Source organism: Schistocerca americana, chromosome 8 (assembly GCF_021461395.2).
Source record: "Schistocerca americana isolate TAMUIC-IGC-003095 chromosome 8, iqSchAmer2.1, whole genome shotgun sequence".
Classification (NCBI taxonomy): Eukaryota; Metazoa; Arthropoda; class Insecta; order Orthoptera; family Acrididae; genus Schistocerca; species Schistocerca americana.
In genome coordinates this window covers 114,295,771-114,318,310 of record NC_060126.1, presented here as the reverse complement: position 1 = coordinate 114,318,310, position 22,540 = coordinate 114,295,771, and the positions used below count along the sequence as shown (strand labels likewise).

The following is a 22,540-nucleotide window of genomic DNA, read 5'->3' as shown; positions in this document are numbered from 1 at the left end:
TTCAAGTTTTCACAACCCATGGTTGCTTCATCAGAAAGAGGGAAAGATGAAAGGATGTGGGTTTTAAGGGAGAGGGTAAGGAGTCATTCCAATCCCGGGCGCGGAAAGACTTACCTTAGGGGGAAAAAAGGACAGGTATACACTCACTTGCGCGCGCGCGCGCGCGCGCGCGCCCACACACACACACACACACACACACACACACACACACACACACACACAAGCAGACATTTGTAAAGGTGAAGAGTTTGGGCAGAGATGTCATCTCTGCCCAAACTCTTTGCCTTTAAAAATGTCTGCTTGTGTCTGTATATGTGCGGATGGATGTGTGTGTGTGTGTGTGTGGGCGCGCGAGTGTATACCTGTCCTTTTTTTCCCCCTAAGGTAAGTCTTTCCGCTCCTGGGATTGGAATGACTCCTTACCCTCTCACTTAAAACCCACATCCTTTCGTCTTTCCCTCTCCTTCCCTCTTTCCTGATGAAGCAACCGTGGGTTGTGAAAGCTTGAATTTTGTGTGTGTGTTTGTGTTTATTTGTGGTCTATCAACATACCAACGCTTTCGTTTGGTGAGTTACATCATCTTTGTTTTTAGATATATTTATTATTTATTACAATTTATTCAGTTGAGGGAGTCATTGCATCCACATGACATGATGATGGGACCTGCTTAAGTACCATCTGGGCTGCAGTGTCTCTTGCTATTGGCTGCCCAGCTAGTGTAATTGCATTACAGTCAGAAGAAGAGTGCTAGCAAGCTGCAAAAGAATGTTGCCTTTGTTGTCCAGTCTGTATCATCTCTTCTAAGCTTATGAGCAGTGGCATAACCATTTAGCAGCCAGAAGTACTATAAAGATTGGTCCTTTCATTCTTTTATTGTAAAAATTATATACTGTATTCTTAAATGTGGTTTTATTGGTTTATCAACCTGTACTCCAGTTTTATTTTTTACAAATAAGTGATTGAAATATTATTGTTATATTTGTAACATTTTAAAAAGTAAATCAGTTGACAATCTGAAGATTGTTTTGATGAGCATAGTGCTTTACTAGGTATGGTCCTGTTGGCAGTGGTATGCTGTTGCCTTGCTCTGTCTGTGAACTGACTTACTCAGCAGTTATAGAGGAACCTACAGTTTCATGAGCCATGGTGCAACTTGTCATATTTTATAATGACTGTTATGAAAAGGATGGGTTGCTACTCGCCATACAGGGGAGACGTTGAGTCACAGACAGGCCCAACAAAAAGCCTGCTACACATTTAAGTTTTCGACCAAAAGGCGTCATTTTTAAGTAGAAAACAAACACACAAGCACAACTCGCACACACATTACCACCGTCTTTGGCCACTGAGACTGAATTGTGCACGCACGGACGTACTGGGGACAGGGTAGGGCTGCTAGGTGCAGTTGGGAGGTTTAGGTGTGGAGGGAGGGAGGGAGGGAGGTAATAGGAAAGGAAGCAAGTAGAGGAGGGGGAAAGGACTAGTTGGTGATGGAATGAGAACACATAGGTGGGTGAAGGAGAGGGACTAGCAAAAGTTGAAGGCCATGATGGTTATGGGAATGAAGGATATATTCCAGCGAGAGTTCCCACGTGCACAATTCAGAAAAACTAGTGTTGGTAGGAAGGATCCAGATGGCACAGGCTGTGAATCAGTCATTGAAGAGCTTTGTTTTGGGCAGCATGTTCAACAACTGGGTGACTCAGCTGTCTCTTGGCCACAGTTTCTCAGAGACTTTTCAAGCATGCTTGTTGTTTTGCCCACATGGAAAGCAGCACAATGATTGCAGTTTAGTTAGTAGATCACATCACTGCTTTCACAGGTAACCTTGCCTTTAATGATATAGATGATGCCTATGACTGGACTGGTTGTGGTGGGAGGATGTATGGGACAGGTCTTGCATCTAGGCCTGCTGCAGGGATATGAGCCATGAGACAAGGGGTTGGGAGCAGGGTGGTGAAGAGATGGACAGGGATACTGCATAGCTTCAGTGAGCAGTGGAATGCCACTGTATGAGGGGGATAAGAATGGTGGGTAGGATATTCCTCATTTCAGGCTTGACGAGACATAGTCAAAGCTCTAGCAGAGAATGTGATTTTCTTAGTGCAGTCCTGGGTGGTACTGAGCCATAAGGGGAGTGCTTCTTGCTGGCCAGATGGAGGGGAGTGTCGGAGATGGTAAGAGACTGCGACCCAGCATTTCCTCTGTGTGATGAGTATGTGGGAGCACATAAAGTTGAACATTAAGAATAGGAACGAATCAGTCATTAATATAATGGAGCTACGTAGTGGCTACGAAGTGGTGACCCCAAAGTCAAAAGAACACGTACGGCAAGAGGCAGAGGAGAAGGACAACGAACGTACACTAGAACATACGCCAGACGGCAGAAGCTCTACAGCACGATCAGTACACCGGCAGGGTACGCTGCGCGGTCAGGTTTGGGAGTTATGGAACTACGTTCGACACCACGGAATGGATTCAGTGGAGTGGGACAGTGATATTACCAGGACAAAATCTGCGGCCAGAACACACATACGAGAGGAGGATTCGCTGGGACAATGCATGAAAGTACGCCTGCCGCCGTTCCTGGCCGATAAACCGGAACTTTGGTTCTCCATGTTAGAACTGGCATTCATACATAATCGGGTAACTGACGACTGGGAATAGTTCATGATAGCGGCAGTCTGGAAGCCAGGCAGCGATACTGGTTGAAGAGATAATTATACGGCCACCAGAAACGCAGCAGTATACAACGTTGAAGGGCTTTTAAATAAGCCGGCTTACTAAACCGCTAGATCAAAGAATCTGCCAGGTGTTGCAAGGTGAACATAGAGGTGACAAAACTCCCTCCGAATATTGGAGGCATTTGCGTGGAATTGTGACGGAAAATGAATTTTCGAACACTACACTTCATTCCGTTTGGGCAGCACAGCTTCCATCTGCAGTAAGAGCAGCTGTGGCAGCGAATGACGGATACAATATACAAGCACTACTTCAACTCGCCGACAGGGTTCATTTGACGGTTGAACCAACAAATTCTCTCAGTATAGCAAAGGTGGAGGCGGCAACGGAAGAATACGAAGTGGAAGCGATTAATAAGCAGTGGCGCGCTGTTACTGGTACACAACTTCAAAAACTCAAGGAGCAGCTAGACGGGCTGCAGAGGCAGATGGAAGCATTGAGAGCTACCGGTTCGGAGGTCCTGCCGACACATAAGGACAGCGGAGATGCTGGGAAGGAGCAGTTGTGTTGGTATCATCAATGATTTGGGGAGCAAGCCTCAAAGTGCATTCTACCGTGCAGTCACGCTCGCCGCGTAAATAACATGGAGACTGTAAGTACAGATGTTTCTTTTTTAACGGTATCTCGGCAACTTTATGTTCAGGATGTGACAGCTTCATGTTATTATTTGATAGACATGGGATCTGATGTCAGCACGTGGCCCAAGGGGAAATGTACTTCCCTCAGTGACAGCACATCGCTTTGCCTCAGGGCTGCAAATAAACAGCCCATAATGACGTATGGCAGTCGTGTCAAAGAAGTGAATTTAGGACCTAGTATTATTTGTCATTGCAGATGTGGCAGAGTGCATATTAGGAGCAGATTTTCTATATGCATTTGGTATTGCGGTGGACATTCGGTTATCACAGCTTAGAAGGGGCAAAGAAGTGGTGCATGGTCATGTAGCTATAATCACAGAGAAGGTACACGGTTCAGTTGGAGTGACAGAAGTATGCCGACTTAGAGAACCGTCAGTGCAGCCGATAGCCATGGTGGCCCATCATACAGATCACCACGTAAACACCGTGCCCGGGCCTCCGGTCTCCCTCAGACCGAGAAGGTTGGCCCCAGACAGATTTGCAGACACAAAAGCGGAGTTCGAAGAGATGTTGGAAATGGGAGTGATACGAAGGTCTGATAGTGCATGGGCCTCGTCTTTACATTTAGTGCGGAAGAAAGACGGAAGTTGGAGACCTTGTGGAGATTATAGGTTGTTGAATGCCCGTACGATACCTGATCGGTATCCGGTTCCCAACATTCGCGACTTTACAAATAAATTCGCTGGAGCTGAATGTTTCAGAGTAGTCGACTGTGAAAAAGCATACCACCAAATACCGGTGGCTGACAGTGACATACCGAAGACAACAGTCACTACACATTTCGGTCTTTTCGAGTTTTTACGCATGCCATTTGGTTTAAAAAATGCTGCACAGACATGGCAACATTTCATCGATGAGGTGCTGTGAGGACTAGATTTCACTTTCGTCTATTTAGACGATATACTGGTCTTCTCAGCAACAGCAGCCCTCCACAAAGAGCACCTCAGGACAGTATTCGAGAGGCTATGTACGTGTAGTGGTAAATGACACCAAATGCAGTTGGCGTAAAGATCGGGTGACTAACCTGGGTCACACAGTCTCAGCAGCTGGCATCCGTCCTTTGGAGGGAAGGTCGAGGTTATACAGCAGATGCCTCGTCCGTTAGATTTGCAACAGTTGCGGAGGTTCCTAAGTGTTCCAAATTTTTACCATAGACATCTGCCAGGATGCCTTACAAGCACCACTCACGGATGCTTTGGCGGGCACGAACACCGGGAAAAATCAGAAGCTACAATGGACAGCAAGCATGCAGTGCGCTTTCGAGCTGATCAAGGAAAGCCTAAAGCAAGCAGTTTTACTAGCTCACCCAGAGAAAGATGCGAAGCTAGCTATTTTTGTTGACGCAAGTCAGGTGGCGATTGGGGCAGCGTTGCATCAGTGGACTGCTGGTCACTGGCAGCCTTTAGGATTCTTCTCCAAGAAACTCACAGACCCACAGCGGAATTGGAGTGCGTATGATAGAGAGCTGCTGGCTGCTTATGAAGTCATAAGGTATTTCCAGCCTTACTTGGAAGCGAGACCATTTACATTGTTTACAGATCACTAACCGCACACTTTCGCATTCTGCAAACATACGGATACTTTGTCACCTAAACAATTCAGGCAACTGGAATATATAAGCCAGTTCACTTCTGATTTACGACATATTAACGGGGCAGAGAATATAGTGGCAGATTACTTCTCATGAGTTGTGGCAGTAAAGTATTCAGTGAACTATGCTACAATGGCGAGAGAGCAGAAGGATGATGCACAACTGCAAGTTTTTCGGCAGAGCGTGCCCACCAGGTTGAAGTTAAAAAAATTGTGTCCGGAAGGTGAGACAATACAGTTATGGTGCGATACCTCACAGGGACGGCCTAGACCTTTTGTGCCGGAGAGTTTGCACCGGGAAGTATTCGAAGGGTTACATGGTTTGGCTCTTCCGGGACCCAGAGCGAGTGTAAAATTAATGACAGAGCATTTTGTGTGGTCAGGAATTAAGAGAGACTGTCGGAAGTGGGCGCAGACGTGTCTGGATTGTCAGCGATGTAAAGTGGAATGCCATGTGAAGAAGCCAGAGGGTAAAGTTGACAGGCCAGGTCGTTTAGAACATGTGCATCTGAATATTGTTGGACCACTGCCAATGTCTGAAGGCTATCGGTACTATTGACAGCAATTGACAGATTTACGAGGCGGGCAGAAGCAATCCCCATTTCAGACATATCAGCAGAGACTGTCAGTCGGGCATTCTTGACAATGTGGATAGCACGGCTCGGATGTCCGGTGCATGTCACGACGGACCAAGGACGTCAGTCCGAATCCTCCTTGTTCCTGGAGCTGCCAAATGTGCGGGTTCCGCCGTCACCGTACCACAAGTTGTTATCCGGAAAGCAATGTTAATGTGCCATGGCGAGAATTGGTCAGCAGCTTTGCCACTAGTGTTACTAGGCTTACGCACTGTTTTCAAACCTGACCTTGGAGCATCTACAGTGGAATTAGTATGCGGCGAAACCTTACACCTACCTGGAGAGTTTTTTCAGAAGAGTACAAGTGAGACGAACCTACCGTACTTGTTAACGAGAGTAAGGGCTCAACTGGCCGAGCTTAGGCCACAACCAGTGACATGGCGTGGCATTAGGCCACCATTTGTACATTGAGAATTGAGCAAATACTCGCATGTAATGTTGCCAACCGACACAGTCAGAACTCCATTGCAGCCGCCATACACGGGACCTTATAAAGTACTACACCGTACGGACCAGGCCATGACTATCCTAGTTTGCGATAAGAGTGTTACTGTGTCAATAGACCGGGTGAAGCCAGCTCACTTACTGCTAGAAGATGTAAGATAAGAAGAGGAGGCGGGCCTGCAGCAAGACGAGGGGCCCCTGCAGGGTGCAACGAATGGTAGGACAGCGAGCCGGATGAAGCCGTGAGAGGATACGACGATGGAGGAAGTACAGACAGAAATTCGCACAAGAGCCGGGCGAAGGGTCCAGTACAAGTTTCCGCACATTCCTGGAGCTCCACTCTTCAGGGAGGGGGATGTGTGGGAGCACGCAGATGAATAGTTGCATGTGCACAGTACAGGGGCAGCAGCAAAGACTCTAGTGTGCACACAGTCATTTACTATTTGCTTTTTGTTTGCTTTGTCTTTGAGGTTCCATGTTAATGTCTGGCTTTGCCTGAGAATAAAGTTGAACGTTAAGAATAGGAACGAATCAATCATTAATATAATGGAGCTACGTAGTGGCTACAAGTAGTAAACTGTCGTATTTGTTGTATTGTCATTATTCCATACTGGATATTCCATTGTTTGATTTGGTCATATTTTATGGTTTTCAGAAGTAAGGATTGTCATGTAGAGGACAGTTGCATCTACTGCAGAGAGTTGGGAAATGAAAGTACACTTAGGTGTACCTATATAATTCCCAGATTTTTGGTTTTACAGCAGTTTGACAATGCATAAACATATGTTCACCAAATGCTGCTTTTACATATGGTACATATGTATTTTAATAGCACTTTAATTAGCTCACAACCTTTATAAAATTTTAGGTGTTAGAAATGAAGTGTGTAATAAATTGAAGAAATAATTGCAGAATAAGTAAATCTTGGTTATCATGGCAGTGGTAACGAAGTGTTGGGAACAGGTGGAGTTGTTTGTTGTGTGAGAGACTTTGCCTTTGCCAACAGAAACTTAATTGCGAAAGAATAAGGTAATTCTGTGGCACTCATTCACTTGCAACCACTAATACTGTCCACATGAATAACTGAGAAGGTGGTATACCTGCAAAATGCAAGGAAATAGAGACTGGTTTCAGCCAGCTATTGATCCTTAAACTCACAGAATTTTTAGTATAAACTCTGATATGGAGTGAAAAATACATTTTGGAAACAACCCCTATAATGTGGCCAAGCCACCCTCTATAGTGCTAATCCTGCAAGGCATGAAAGGGGCCATCTACAGCATTTGGAAAGTAGAGGGGAATTATTGATGAATTTAAGGCTCTGAACATGGCTGCTAAATTCGTAAAAGCATTAGCTGTGATAGTCTAGGGTCTGGGTTTGAGTCCTGATCAAACACACAGTTTTAATATTCATTCACAAAATACTTACCACTACCACTCCAGATGTGTAGCTTTATTTTTCTGTTTGTAGTGAAAGGACTTCAGTTTATTATTTTTGATCATCCATTGAATCACCTAAAGACTGAAAAGAAGAGCAATGAAAGATCCTGTTCTTTTGTCCTTGACACAATTTTTCAATGAAATATATCTAATACAGGAATTGTAGAATGCCTGTAAATGTAACATAAATTTAGTCTGTCTGAAAGCAAAAGAATGTTCTTGACTGAATGGGCGAGTTAAATAAAAATGGGCATCCTGCTACTATTTAGCTTAAAAGTCTTCAGTTCACTGCTATTTCCAGTTGTTGCTCTGCTCTTAACAGTGAGGTAGTGAAATCTGCTTATGTGACTGTCAGATGAAGCAAATAGTGGACCATTGAAAACCATCATAGAATGTTGACTGACTTGTGAAAACAATCTGAACCTTAGGTTGGTTTATCAGGATATAAAATAAACAATAATGCTAATGTAAAAGGGAAGTTAAACGTAAATATAGTAAATATACAGGATGTTCTGAAATTCCCGTTACAGACGTCTAGAGGGGAGCAAGTAAAAAATATTTTGTATTGGAATCCATGTCTGCAAACGTAACATTTCTGTGCTAGACAGTCATTTAAAAACATTTTTTCTAGTTATGTATGCAACAGGGTAGTTATGGTGGGGTTTGCTTACATTGAATAGGCTAGTATCATTTGACATCTGTCCTATATTTTTGACCTAGTTCGAGCCTTGTTAACATGTCTGTGAGTGTTAGAGCAGCATGTTTGTGTACACATTTGCAGAATATACCAACATGATCCTTCTGTATGGTGAAGCTCCTGGTAATGGAGGAGCTGCTCGTCACCTTTATCAAGATTGTTATTCACAACATCTGACTCCATTGCACATTGCATACCCTTTTTGCCTCAATTACACAACAGCTTTGAGAAAGGGGTACCTTCACTGTCACCAGGAGTGACTGTGGTGCTACAAGTAAACACTGCGAACCCGAATTGGAAGTGTGTTTGTGATAACTGATTAAGTTTCTTTTTTGTTTCTTTGGTTAACAATGAGTGGACTTGTAAAACAAGTGGTGTACGACAGTGTCTTTTCTGTAGCATCAACAAGAAAGTAACCCAAAATATTAGGTCTTCAGACTAACTTACCTTTGACGTTTTCTGAGTATCTCTTTCTTACTTGCTCAATGCTATTAAAGAAATATTTTTGCTCAATCTCATTTACAATTTAAAGAGTTCATGAAAAGAAGTTCTATCACATTTTAATACTTAATAGATAGCATCGTTATGTTACAGTGACAGTGAAATAAAAGTATTCATGTAACACTGTGGCCCCAGAAAACCTATTATCTCTCGTGCTGCCTCCAAGTTCATAGTGCCAAGAGAATGTGTAATTCTTGTTTTATTAATTTGAAGAAATTAGTTTGTTTATAGCATTCAATGAATCTTACACCTGTATGGGAAAAAAATTAATTTGTCATTGTACTATCCAACAGATCCCAGCACTGCAAGAAGTTCATCAGAAAACGCACAACATTTTGGACGGAGTCACTTCGTTAGCTGCTCGTGCTACAGCTCCTCTTAAAGTGGATCCAACACTTTTTCCTAAATCCAACCAGCGTTATACAGCTGTTTACAGCAGAGACCGGGAGTACTTGTGAGTATGTACTACTCTGTGCACATTGTTTTTCCTTTGTTTATGTGTCTTAGCATTATCCTAATAGAGAAATAATAAATACTCCTTCTTTGTATAGTCTCAACCAACTCTTAACCTCTTTTCCTAGCCAGCCACACCCACCCACGTATGGCGCGTGCATGCAGACGCGTGCCCCCCCCCCCCCCCCCCCACACACACACACACACACACACAGTAATATAGCATTTTGTTTGTCATCATTGTGAAGCTTTTTTCACACATTATCTCCAGATAAAGATCCTCTTAAAATGTTCATCACAGTTGTATCCTAGTACACTCTTGTATACTAGCTGACATGCAGTGTTAATGGTAATGGCTAATGCCGATGTGCTAAGGCACTTTACCAGAATTCTTCATATTGGCACACTATCACTCATTCAATGATTAACCGATTGAGGATTGTACTCATCCATTAAGCAGACAAGGATAGATCCATGTAATAAATTTGTGCTTCTTAAACCAAAAGATGATGATTGGCAGAGGATGAAAATTGTACCACTGTTGATAATAATACCTCCAATGCCAACCAGAAATAGTATGTTGGAGGAACAGCTGCTCTGTAGTAATATATTCCTTGAAATAGTTTCCAATCAGTGGAGCAGAATGGTTAAGATACTACACTCAGATTCAAAATCTTAACGTCTTTGTCTTGCCATCACCACCATCACTATCAGCAACATCAAAACAAAGCCAACAGCACATCATACACCATCCAGCCAGAAAATTCTGAGACTGGTTTTATTCCTGGCATATAAATGACTTCAGTATAGTAACTACTGTTGCACCTTGAACTAATAACTGTAAATAACGTATGTGCATTCAGTCAGTCAGTTGTGAGATGTGAGTGGTATGTAATGGACATGCAGCTGCAGTATGTCAACATTGTTGTCACAAATAATGGTGCAACATCTTTAAATCAAGTGTTCAACATTCTCCAGAATTTTTGAAGAAGGGAAAAGTGTGTGCAATGTTTTGTCCCACACCTTGACTCCCCAACAGAAATGACGGCACTTGGATGCCTGTTGTAAATCAATTACAATACAAAAGGCGAGCAATTCTTTTCTGGAAAAAAAATCATTGCAGGTGATGAGAGTGTATGTTATCAATGCAAAGCTACCAGAAAATGATGAAAGTGCAGAAATTCACTTAAAGGGTCAATTCTTTGACAACTTAATTGACATTAAAGCAATGTTTGAAAAAGTAATTGGACACATAAAAAATACACTCGCCAAGTGATAACAGGAGAACACACACGTGTTGTTGTGTTGTTGTGGTCTTCAGTCCTGAGACTGGTTTGATGCAGCTCTCCATGCTACTCTATCCTGTGTAAGCTTCTTCATCTCCCAGTACTTACTGCAACCTACATCCATCTGAATCTGCTTAGTGTATTGATCTCTTGGTCTCCCTCTACGATTTTTACCCTCCACGCTGCCCTCGAATGCTAAACTTGTGATCCCTTGATGCCTCAAAACATGTCCTACCAACCAATCCCTTCTTCTAGTCAAGTTGTGCCACAAACTTCTCTTCTCCCCAATCCTATTCAATACCTCCTCATTAGTTACGTGATCTACCCACCTTATCTTCAGCATTCTTCTGTAGCACCACATTTCGAAAGCTTCTAATCTCTTCTTGTCCAAACTGGTTATCGTCCATGTTTCACTTCCATACATGGCTACACTCCATACAAATACTTTCAGAAATGACTTCCTGACACTTAAATCTATACTCGATGTTAACAAATTTCTCTTCTTAAGAAACGATTTCCTTGCCATTGCCAGTCTACATTTTAAATCCTCTCTACTTTGACCATCATCAGTTATTTTACTCCCTAAATAGCAAAACTCCTTTACTACTTTAAGTGTCTCATTTCCTAATCTAATCCCCTCAGCATCACCTGATTTAATTTGACTACATTCCATTATCCTCGATTTGCTTTTGTTGATGTTCATCTTATATCCTCCTTTCAAGACACTGTCCATTCCGTTCAACTGCTCTTCCAAGTCCTTTGCTGTCTCTGACAGAATTGCAATGTCATCGGCAAACCTCAAAGTTTTTACTTCTTCTCCATGAATTTTAATACCTACTCCGAATTTTTCTTTTGTTTCCTTTACTGCTTGCTCAATATACAGATTGAATAACATCGGGGAGAGGCTACAACCCTGTCTCACTCCTTTCCCAACCACTGCTTCCCTTTCATGCCCCTCGACTATTATAACTGCCATCTGGTTTCTGTACAAATTGTAAATAGCCTTTCGCTCCCTGTATTTTACCCCTGCCGCCTTCAGAATTTGAAAGAGAGTATTCCAGTTAACGTTGTCAAAAGCTTTCTCTAAGTCTACAAATGCTAGAAACGTAGGTTTACCTTTTCTTAATCTTTCTTCTAAGATAAGTCGTAAGGTTAGTATTGCCTCACGTGTTCCAACATTTCTACGGAATCCAAACTGATCCTCCCCGAGGTCCGCTTCTACCAGTTTTTCCATTCGTCTGTAAAGAATTCGCGTTAGTATTTTGCAGCTGTGACTTATTAAACTGATAGTTCTGTAATTTTCACATCTGTCAACACCTGCTTTCTTTGGGATTGGAATTATTATATTCTTCTTGAAGTCTGTGGGTATTTCGCCTGTCTCGTACATCTTGCTCACCAGATGGTAGAGTTTTGTCATGACTGGCTCTCCCAAGGCCATCAGTAGTTCTAATGGAATGTTGTCTACTCCCGGGGCCTTGTTTCGACTCAGGTCTTTCAGTGCTCTGTCAAACTCTTCATGCAGTATCTTATCTCCCATTTCATCTTTGTCTACATCCTCTTCCATTTCCATAATATTGTCCTCAAGTACATCGCCCTTGTATAAACCCTCTATATGCTCCTTCCACCTTTCTGCCTTCCTTTCTTTGCTTAGAACTGGGTTGCCATCTGAGCTCTTGATATTCATACAAGTGGTTCTCTTCTCTCCAAAGGCCTCTTTAATTTTCCTGTAGGCAGTATCTATCTTACCCCTAGTGAGACAAGCCTCTACATCCTTACATTTGTACTCTAGCCATCCCTGCTTAGCCATTTTGCACTTCCTGTCAATCTCATTTTTGAGACGTTTGTATTCCTTTGTGCCTGCTTCATTTACTGCATTTTTATATTTTCTCCTTTCATCAATTAAATTCAATATTTCTTCTGGTACCCAAGGATTTCTATTAGCCCTCTTCTTTTTACCTACTTGATCATCTGCTGCCTTCACTACTTCATTCCTCAGAGCTACCCATTCTTCTTCTACTGTATTTCTTTCCCCCATTCCTGTCAATTGTTCCCTTATGCTCTCCCTGAAACTCTCTACAACCTCTGGTTCTTTCAGTTTATCCAAGTCCCATCTCCTTAAATTCCCGCCTTTTTGCAGTTTCTTCAGTTTCAATCTGCAGTTCATAACCAATAGATTGTGGTCAGAATCCACATCTGCCCCTGGAAATGTCTTACAATTTAAAACCTGGTTCCTAAATCTCTGTCTTACCATTATGTAATCTATCTGATACCTTTTAGTATCTCCAGGATTCTTCCAGGTATACAACCTTCTTTCATGATTCTTGAACCAAGTGTTAGCTATGATTAAGTTATGCTGTGTGCAAAATTCTACAAGGCGGCTTCCTCTTTCATTTCTTCCCCCCCAATCCATATTCACCTACTATGTTTCCTTCTCTCCCTTTTCCTACTGACGAATTCCAGTCACCCATGACTATTAAATTTTCGTCTCCCTTCACTACCTGAATAATTTATTTTATCTCGTCATGCATTTCATCAATTTCTTCATCATCTGCAGAGCTAGTTGGCATATAAACTTGTACTACTGTAGTAGGCGTGGGCTTTGTGTCTATCTTGGCCACAATAATGCGTTCACTATGCTGTTTGTAGTAGCTAACCCGCACTCCTATTTTTTTATTCATTATTAAACCTACTCCTGCATTACCCTTATTTGATTTTGTATTTATAACCCTGTAATCACCTGACCAAAAATCTTGTTCCTCCTGCCACCGAACTTCACTAATTCCCACTATATCTAACTTTAACCTATCCATTTCCATTTTTAAATTTTCTAACCTACCTGCCCAATTAAGGGATCTGACATTCCACGCTCCGATCCGTAGAATGCCAGTTTTCTTTCTCCTGATAACGACGTCCTTTTGAGTAGTCCCCGCCCAGAGATCCGAATGGGGGACTATTTTACCTCCGGAATATTTTACCCAAGAGGACGCCATCATCATTTAATCATACAGTAAAGCTGCATGTCCTCCGGAAAAATTACGGCTGTAGTTTCCCCTTGCTTTCAGCTGTTCGCAGTACCAGCATAGCAAGTGGTTAATGTTACAAGGCCAGATCAGTCAATCATCCAAACTGTTGCCCTTGCAACTACTGAAAAGGCTGCTGCCCCTCTTCAGGAACCACATGTTTGTCTGGCCTCTCAACAGATACCCCTCTGTTGTGGTTGCACCTATGGTACGGCCATCTGTATCGCTGAGGCACGCAAGCCTCCCCACCAACGGCAAGGTCCATGGTTCATGGCTCACACATAAGGATATGGATATTTACAAGCTTTCGGGACCAGTGGCTTCTTCTTCTGGCAGAGGGGTTGAAGGGGAAGAAAGAGGAGTGAAGGAAAAGGGCTGGTGAGGTTGAAGTTTTTTTTTTTTTCCGTGGGGACCCGACTCATCAGTCTTCCGACTGGTTTAACGTGGCCCATCACAAATTCCTCTCTTGTGCCAATCTCTTCATCTCAGAGTAGCACTTGCAACCTACATCCTCAATTATTTGCTGTATTTATTCCAATCTCTGCCTTCCTCTACAGTTTTTGCCCTCCACAGCTCCCTCTAGTACTTCAGACGTTGTTCCCTGGTGTCTTAACAGATGTCCTATCATCCTGTCCCTTCTCCTTGTCAGTGTTTTCCACATATTCCTTTCCTCTTCGATTCTGCGCAGAACCTCCTCATTCCTTACCTTATCATCCACCTAATTTTCACAATTCGCTTGTAGCAACACATCTCCAATTATTTAATTCTCTTCTGTTCTGGTTTTACCACAGTCCATGCTTACTACCATACAATGTTGTGCTCCAGATGTACATTATCAGAAATTTCTTCCTCAAATGAAGGTTTATGTGTGCTACTAGTAGACTTCTCTTGGCCAGAAATGCTCTTTCTGCCAGGGCTAGTCTTCTTTTGATGTCCTCCGTGCTCCATCCGTCATTGGTTATTTTGCTGCCTAGTTAGCAGAATTCCATAACTTCATCTACTGCACCACCATCAATCCTGATGTTAATTTTCTTGCTGTTCTCATTTCTGCTACTTCTCATTACTTTAGTCTTTCTTCAATTTACTCTCAATCGGTATTTTGTACTCATTATACTTTTCATTCCATTCAGCATATCACTTAATTCTTCTTCATACTGAGCAACAAACTTTGTAAATAGCTTTACTATTCATTTCAGGCCCTCATACATAAACAACATTTCAGTCAAATGTAAACGAAATATGTATAATATGCATATTTGAACCATCAGTTCTTTTTATTTTAAACCCAGATATCAACCAGTTTTGGTCTTGGACCATCTTCATGGAAGAGGGTTAAATTGGCTTAAGCCACCATATGGCATTTCCCATTACTTAGAATATGTCATGCATGATATGGATGTAAATATATGACACGAGACTTTAAAAGCAAACATATGAATACTAAATGTATACAGAGCAGTACTGCTCTGTATACATTTAGTTTTCGTATGCTTGCTTTGATACTCATATATTTACATTCATGGCCTGCACTACATATTTTAAGTAATGACTAATGCAAAATGCGGCTTAAACCATTTTAAACCTCATCCATGAAAATGGTCAAAGACCAAAACCAGTTCAAATATGCATTTTATACATTACTTAATGGCTGTTGACAGTCATCTCCTAAAAGTGTTTAAACCTTATATTGGCGTTTCAGAATATATGACGTGATGATGTAATATGTAAGATTTGCTGACTGATTCCAGTTTCGTTTAAGTTGGCATTTTACAGAACACCTCAATTGCACTATTGGTGTTAAATTTTAGTAATTGTGTGAAAGCATTAAGAATTTGTATGGAAAGTACAGCTTTGCTTTGCAAATATTGATGCTGATGCTAACTTTCCTGTGTTTGACCAGCAAAGAAAATAACCAACTGAATTTTCCCCATGATGAATAGCACAATTAATATTACCCAATATAGGATGTCTGTTGTGTGTGACCTTATTGCTTAATGTAGATTCATTGTGTGGAATTTACGGTACCAACATTTAAGGGATTCTGTAGTTGACCTCAGTTATTATTTATAGTTGACTTCAGTTTTTATTTATTTATTTTAATATAAGGAAAGAAAGAAATTTTTTGTCTTGATAGGAGTGTGTGAATTTCTGAAGTACATTTCACTTTATTGGACTAACCAAAATGGTTATTTTCTTTAAGGACAGTTCATTGTGCTACATGAAATGCAGTTATCCAATCTCAGGTAGTACATATGTCATTGTTCGACAAGTCGCAAGATTGCTAGAGAACTGAATGCCATGACATCACCTTTAAGATTACAATCACATATTCGTGTTGGATCATGTTGGCAGTTTAGCTCTCCAGTCTTGTCATTCTAGTGAATGGACAGCAATTACCACTTCACTTACCTGTGGTTACAACACCACCACAGCAGCAGCAATAACAACATCAACAACAACGGAAAATCCAGGATGGAATGCAACAGTATAATGAAGAGGGTAGTTGCTACTACCCTTATAGCAGACATACTGAGTTACAGTAAGACACAACAAAAGGACTGTCAGAAAGTTAGCTTTCGGCCAACAAGATATTTGTCAAAAATAGACAACACCCACACCCACATGCATACATTATCATGCGCGCCCACGCACACTCACGCAAATGCAACTCACACACACACACATGAGCACAGTCTCTGGAAACTGGAGCCAGACAGCAAGCAGTAGCAACGGGAGAGGCAAACAGGTGGGGGTAAGGAGGAGGCTGGAGCAGGGAGGGGAGGGATAGCAGGGTGGGGTGAGGGACAGTAAAGTGTTGCTGGGAGTGTGAGGAGACGAAATGGAGAGTAGCGCAGTTAGGTGCAGTCAGGAGGCTAGACGTAAGATGGGAAGAAAGGGTGGAGGGAGGGAGATAGTAGCGGAAAAGGAGAGAAGTAAAAAGACTGGGTGCGTTGGTGGAATATAGGGTCTTGTAGTACTGGAACGGGAACAAGAAAGGGGCTAGTTGGTAAGGACAATGACTAACAAAGGTAGAAGCTAGGAGGGTTACGGGAATGTAAGATGTAATGCAGGGAGAGTTCCCACCTGCATCCAACTACCTCTCATTGTGCCCTGAAATGAGAGATGTCCTACCCTCTATACTTCCCACCCCTCCCATAGGAGTATTCAGCCACCCACCGAACCTACACAATATCCCCATCCATCCCTACACAACCTCTACTCCCAACCCTTCGCCTCATGGCTTATATCCCTGCAATAGACCTACATCATGACTTGTCCCATACATCTTCACACCACCACCAGTCTGATCACAAACATCACCTATCCCACCAAAGACAGGGCTACCTGTGAAACCAGGTGATCTACAAGCTAAGCTGCAACCATTGTGCTGCATTCTATGTGGGCTTGACAACCAACAAGCTGTCTGTCCACATGAATGGCCAGTGACAAACTGTGGCCAAGAAACAAGTGGACCACCTTGTTGCTGAGCATGCCTACATTCCTGTAACCCTTCTGGTCTCAGCCTTTGTTAGTCATTGTCCTTACCTACCGAGCCCCATCCCTGTTCTCATTCCAGCACTACACAGTCCTCTGTTCCACCGATGCAGTCTTTCTACTTCTCTACTTTTCCGCGAACCTCCCCTTCTCCCATCTTCTGTCCAGCCTCCTGATTGCACCTACCTACCCTCCTCTCCACTTCGTCCCTGCATGCTCCCAGCAATACTTTACCATCCCCCACCCCACCCTGCTATCCCCCCTCCTCCCCCTCCTCAACACAAATCTCACCACGTTTAAAGCGCCCAAACCACTTGAAAATCTGTGTGTGGCTCATAGCGTCCTCCTGGAAAGCTTCCTGAAGCATTTGATGTGTCTCCATTGCAGTTATTTTTAAGCAGGAAACAAAATTTCACACACAGTCTTTGTTCTTTTAAAGTTGCCATAACGACTTCGCAGAGGTAACCCGCCAACTGTCAGAGAAACACAATACCACACTTCCACATTCAGCTCTACACTGACACCGTCTGCACAGCTGTTTCATGAAGGTCTTTACTAACACCATCTAGCGTGAGAACCCTGCACTATGCCTACGAGTGGCACCGCCCTCGGAGTCCGGTTTCTTTTGGGTCCCCCCTAGTACATTTTCTATTACCATCCTAGACAGTAGATCATAATGTAATGCTCTCAGTGCTAGCTGTGTACATACTTCTTCACAGGGAACAATGGAGATTAGGATTTTTCTGACAGGCAGATTTTCCAGTAGTGAGCTGTTGTAATGAAGTGCAGTTTCTGGTTGAGTTGTTTCTGCTGATGAACCTGTATGAAACTGGGGGAACACAGATGTCTACTGAGAAACCTGGCATCTGCTGAACATGCCATTTTGAGATATATTGTCATCAAATACTTATTGCCCAGTTCATTGTTGTATTGCTGCTCTACTGTGTTGCACCTCTTGACACATCCAGTCACCAAATCCAGTTCATAATGTCCTCTTCCCCAATGATTGTACAGGCTTGTTGTGTGCTGTGGTCCTATGGTGTTTCATTGCAAACCTTATACACACCCACAGCCAAGGTTAGTGTAATTCAGTGACTGCTTAAGAGAGGCACATGTGTCAGCTAGGATCAGTTTATTTTGTTTGGACTGAGGCACTACAGATGCAATATTCAAATGCAGTAATTGCCTTCAGTATAAATTAATTGTATGATTGTATCTGTATTAATATTCCTTTGAATTTTTTACCAAGTGCTTTGTCAGCTTCAGATTTAAGCCGAAGAGTCAGTATAGTAATCCTCTGATTTTACATGTTTCATGAAATTTTAAACGAATTTTAAACATACATGCTCAAGATTCAGCCTCAGTGCAATCATTTCAGAGAATTCGTTCACTAATAAACTGTTCCAACCATAATTTGTGAGGGTATTTAGCCCTTTTTAACCTAGTACATTACAGATTCCAAAAAAGGGCAAAGTGATTTGATAAAATGTGATAATTTCATCCATTTCTCTTTACTTTCTAAATATGTTTCTTTTATAGCAGTCAGTCTTTGTAGGAATCAAAATATGAATGTTAGAAAACTGAGATGTTTTACACTTCTTACACATTTTAGTCATCAGTTTTACTGTGTCAAAATTAATATTACAAGATTATGCAACTGAATGTTATAGGTCAGTGTAATGTTTTATGGTTCTTTGTTTTTGCAGGTTTGATATAAAGGCACCTGGGTTTTTTACACCAGCCATCCATTCACGTATTGTGCAGTTCATACTTGATCGCAACCGTTTCTCAGAAGCTGAACATGATGACTTCGCATTTGGTATTGAAAGACTCATTGCAGAAGCAGCTTACGTTGCAGCATATCCTCTGCATGATGTGAGTTGCTCTTCTGTGTAACATTTGTTGACAGTTCTACTGATTAAAGCAAAAATATGTGATGAGTACACCTGAAGAACAAAGTAAAAGTGAGAGAGTGAGAGTGAGAGGGGGCTTGAGTGTGAGTGTGTGTGAGTGAGTGAGTGAGTGAGTGCCTCGCTCTCCACACATCCTTGTCCAAATATTCCATTTTTTTACTGTAATATGGTGGTGTGAAAACTTTCCATTTTTGCTTCCAACTGCCAGTATAATATTCATTGCTTTCACAATCTTAAGACTGAGTGTGTGTTTAAACGCTTGTACACATCTGTTTGGAACTCCAACAACTGTAGTATCAGCAGGTGAAAACTAGGCATTTTCATACATTCACATTTTATGTTATTTAATAAAAAAAATTTCAATTAGAAATGGCTTTTGATAGAATTAAAGTGCAGATAAATCTCTTTATTTTCTCTCTTTGCTTTATATAGTAGTCATAACAGTTACAACAGGAAAGAGATTTACACAGGAGGATAAAGTTCATATACAGTATAACATAATTACATGGATGATCTCTAATGCTTCAAAAACCAACTGTGGCTTTTGGCTTCCATGCTGAGGATGGCTGTGACATTTATTCGACAAAACTAACCTAGAGCTAAGGCTACACTGCAGATCAATCTGTCACCAAGATCAAGATTTCAGGGGGCAGTGGGCAATATAGCCAAAAGTTTACTTACTGTATCTTCTTCCTGTTCTATAAGCAACTACGAAATAACACTAAAAGCTAACTCCAAGATAATATCTACAGTTAGCAAGCATATTTATGCACCGACGTCAAATTTCTTGACACTATATCGCAACAAATTATACTAATAGAAATATTGTGGAGACATCTTTAATGCAGTGTATGTTAGCTTTGCTGCTTGCTTAATGTTTTTTGTGTTTTCATTTCTAAACTTCAGGTGTTAAATATTTTGTGTATGTTCAGTCTGCAACATTTCTGTGACATTGCAGGTCTTGTTCCGTGATTAGCTGACAAAAGAAAACCAGGAAACTATGATGCTGATTAAAATGTCTGTGAAGTTAACTGTCTTGTTGGTTTTCATATTTAATACTTGCATGTTATGAACATATCCACTTTAAGTGATACAGATTATTAAAGATCTCTCCAGAACACAATTTTTTGCATGGTTTGTGGTCTAAAGTGTTGGAAAATGGGACATCAGTGGATAAACATGTTATCACCCTTTTTTATGCACTTCATTTAGTAGGCTAAATATGTAGTTACAACAAAGAAATTGGTTTTCATCAGCTGTTAATGCATGGTTTGCGTAACTTAATTCGTTTGTTTATAGAGTAAATCAGTTTGTCTCCCCTTCTGTGCTGCAAAATGGTCTATGACCATTTTGTTGAAATTTGGACAGTTCAGTAACGTTCTCGTTCCTCTTCTTCAACAGAATGCATCAAAAGCACACAAGGCCTGTCCTCACTTATAGTATTTCACATGAAGGAAGTACAGGGAAGCTAAGACAAAATGGGTGCATGAAAAATCGAAAAAGAAATGATAGTTGGAAGGACTAACTCAGTGTATAGGAAACTCAAAACAATCTTCGTTGAAATTAAAAGCAAAGGTGGTAACATTAAGAGTACAATCGGAATTCCATTGCTAAATGCAGGGGAGAGAGCAGATAGGTGGAAAGAGAATATTGAAGGGCTCTATGGGGGGGCAGATTTGTATGATATGATAGAAGAAGAAACAGGAGTCGATTTAGAAGAGAGAGGGGATCCAGTATGATAATCAGAATTTAAGAGAGCTTTGGAGGACTCAAGATCAAATAAGGCAGAAGGGATCGATAACATTCCATCAGAATTTCTAAAATCATTAGGAGAAGTGGTATCAAAATGACTATTCATGTTGGTGTGTAGAATGTATGACTCTGGGAATATACCATTTGACATCCAGAAAAATATCATCCACACAATTCCGAAGACTGCAAGAGCTGATAAGTATGAGATCTACCACACAATCAGCTTAACAGCTCATGCATCCAAGTTGCTGACGAAAATAATGTACAGAAAAATGGAAAATAAAATTGAGGATGTGTTAGATGACGACCAGTTTGGTTTTAGGAAAGGTAAAGGCACCAGAGAGGCAATTCTGACATTGCAGTTGATAATGGAAGCAAGACTAAAGAAAACTCAAAACACGTTCATAGGATTTGTTGACCTAGAAAAAGCAGTTGACAATATTAAATGGTGCAAGGTGTTCTAAATTCTGAGAAAAATAGGAGTAAGCTTTAGGGAGAGGTGGGTAATATACAATATGTACAAGAACCAAAAGGGAATAATAAGAGTGGAAGACCAAGAACAAAATCCTCAGATTAAAAAGGGTGTTTATCTGTACATCAAAGAAACAGTGATGGAAATAAAAGAAAGATTCAGGAGTGGAATTAAAGTTCCAGGTGAAAGTGATCAATGACATGATCCACTGGAAATGAAAGTGAAGAAGAATTACATGATCTACTGAATGGAGTGGGCAGTCTAATGAGTACAGAATATGGATGAGAGTAAATTGAAGAAATATGAAAGTAATGAGAAGTAGCAGAAACGAGAACAGCAAAAAACTTATCAGGATTGATGGTTGTGAAGTAGATGAAGTTATGGAATTCTGCTACTTAGGCAGCAAAATAACCAATGATGGATGGAGCACAGAGGACATCAAAAGAAGACTAGCCCTGGCAAAAAGGGAATTTCTGGCCAAGAGAAGTCTACTAGTAGCAAACATAGACCTTAATTTGAGGAAGAAATTTTTGAGAATGAGAATTTACATCTGGAGCACAGCATTGTACGGTAGTGAAATGTGGACTGTGGGGAAACCAGAACAGAAGAGAATCAAAGCATTTGAGATGTGTTGCTACAGGCGAATGTTGAAAATTAGGTGGATGGTAAGGTAAGGAATGAGGAGGTTCTGTGCAGAATTGGAGAGGAAAGAAATATGTGGAAAACACTGACAAGGAGAAGGCACAGGATGATAGGACTTCTGTTATGACATCAGGGATTGACTTCCATGGTACTGGAGAGAGCTGTAGAAGGGAAAAACTGTATAGAGAGGCAGAGATTGGAATACATCCAGCAGATAATTGAGGACGTAGGTTGCAAGTGCTACTCTGAGATGAAGAGGTTGGCACAGGAGGGAAATTCATGACGGGCTGCATCAAACCAGTCAGAAGACTAATGAGCCTTGGGGGGGAATGAATATTTTCATCCTCTGTAGCACAGAGAAGCATTGATCTGTCTGTCTAGTCATCGTTGGCAGGGTCACAATTATCTGCAGAAATTTAACTCTTTCAGGAAAAACTTTTGCCAGGTTGCCTCCATATAGGAAGTTCAATAAGATCAGAGCATCTGGTGCTTTTGTGACATCATTTTGGCTGTATAACACATGTCGTCCGTAGTGTAAGTCGGATTACTTTATTTTAAACAAATTAACAGCTGATTCCAGTTCTTTTTCTGGGAAAATTTGATGTTTCATTAATGATAGTGGTTCAAACAGCTGTGAAACTGACAAGTCACCATTAAAACTGAATGATCACTGACATGAGCTATGATGCAGTTGCAGATGTCTTATGCACGCACCATTCTCGATTCCATGAGAAATTTCTGTTTTGCAGTTGATTCTTTTTGTCCCCAGTGATTGTCAGTGTCAAGTGAGATGTTAACATGTTGCACAGTAGCTTCAAA

At 41.4% G+C, this 22,540-nt stretch overlaps 1 protein-coding gene across 2 annotated transcripts in view; it reads left to right on the top strand.

Moving 5' to 3' along the window:
• LOC124544745 (anoctamin-1-like) overlaps positions 1–22,540 on the top strand; it is a 154,703-nt gene that overhangs the window by 24,904 nt on the left and 107,259 nt on the right. For both annotated transcript variants that reach the window (XM_047123406.1, XM_047123405.1), the window contains 2 exons: positions 8,982–9,142; positions 18,649–18,817. In XM_047123406.1, the coding sequence (XP_046979362.1) occupies positions 8,982–9,142; positions 18,649–18,817 (330 nt within the window). The remainder of the gene's footprint in view (positions 1–8,981; positions 9,143–18,648; positions 18,818–22,540) is intronic.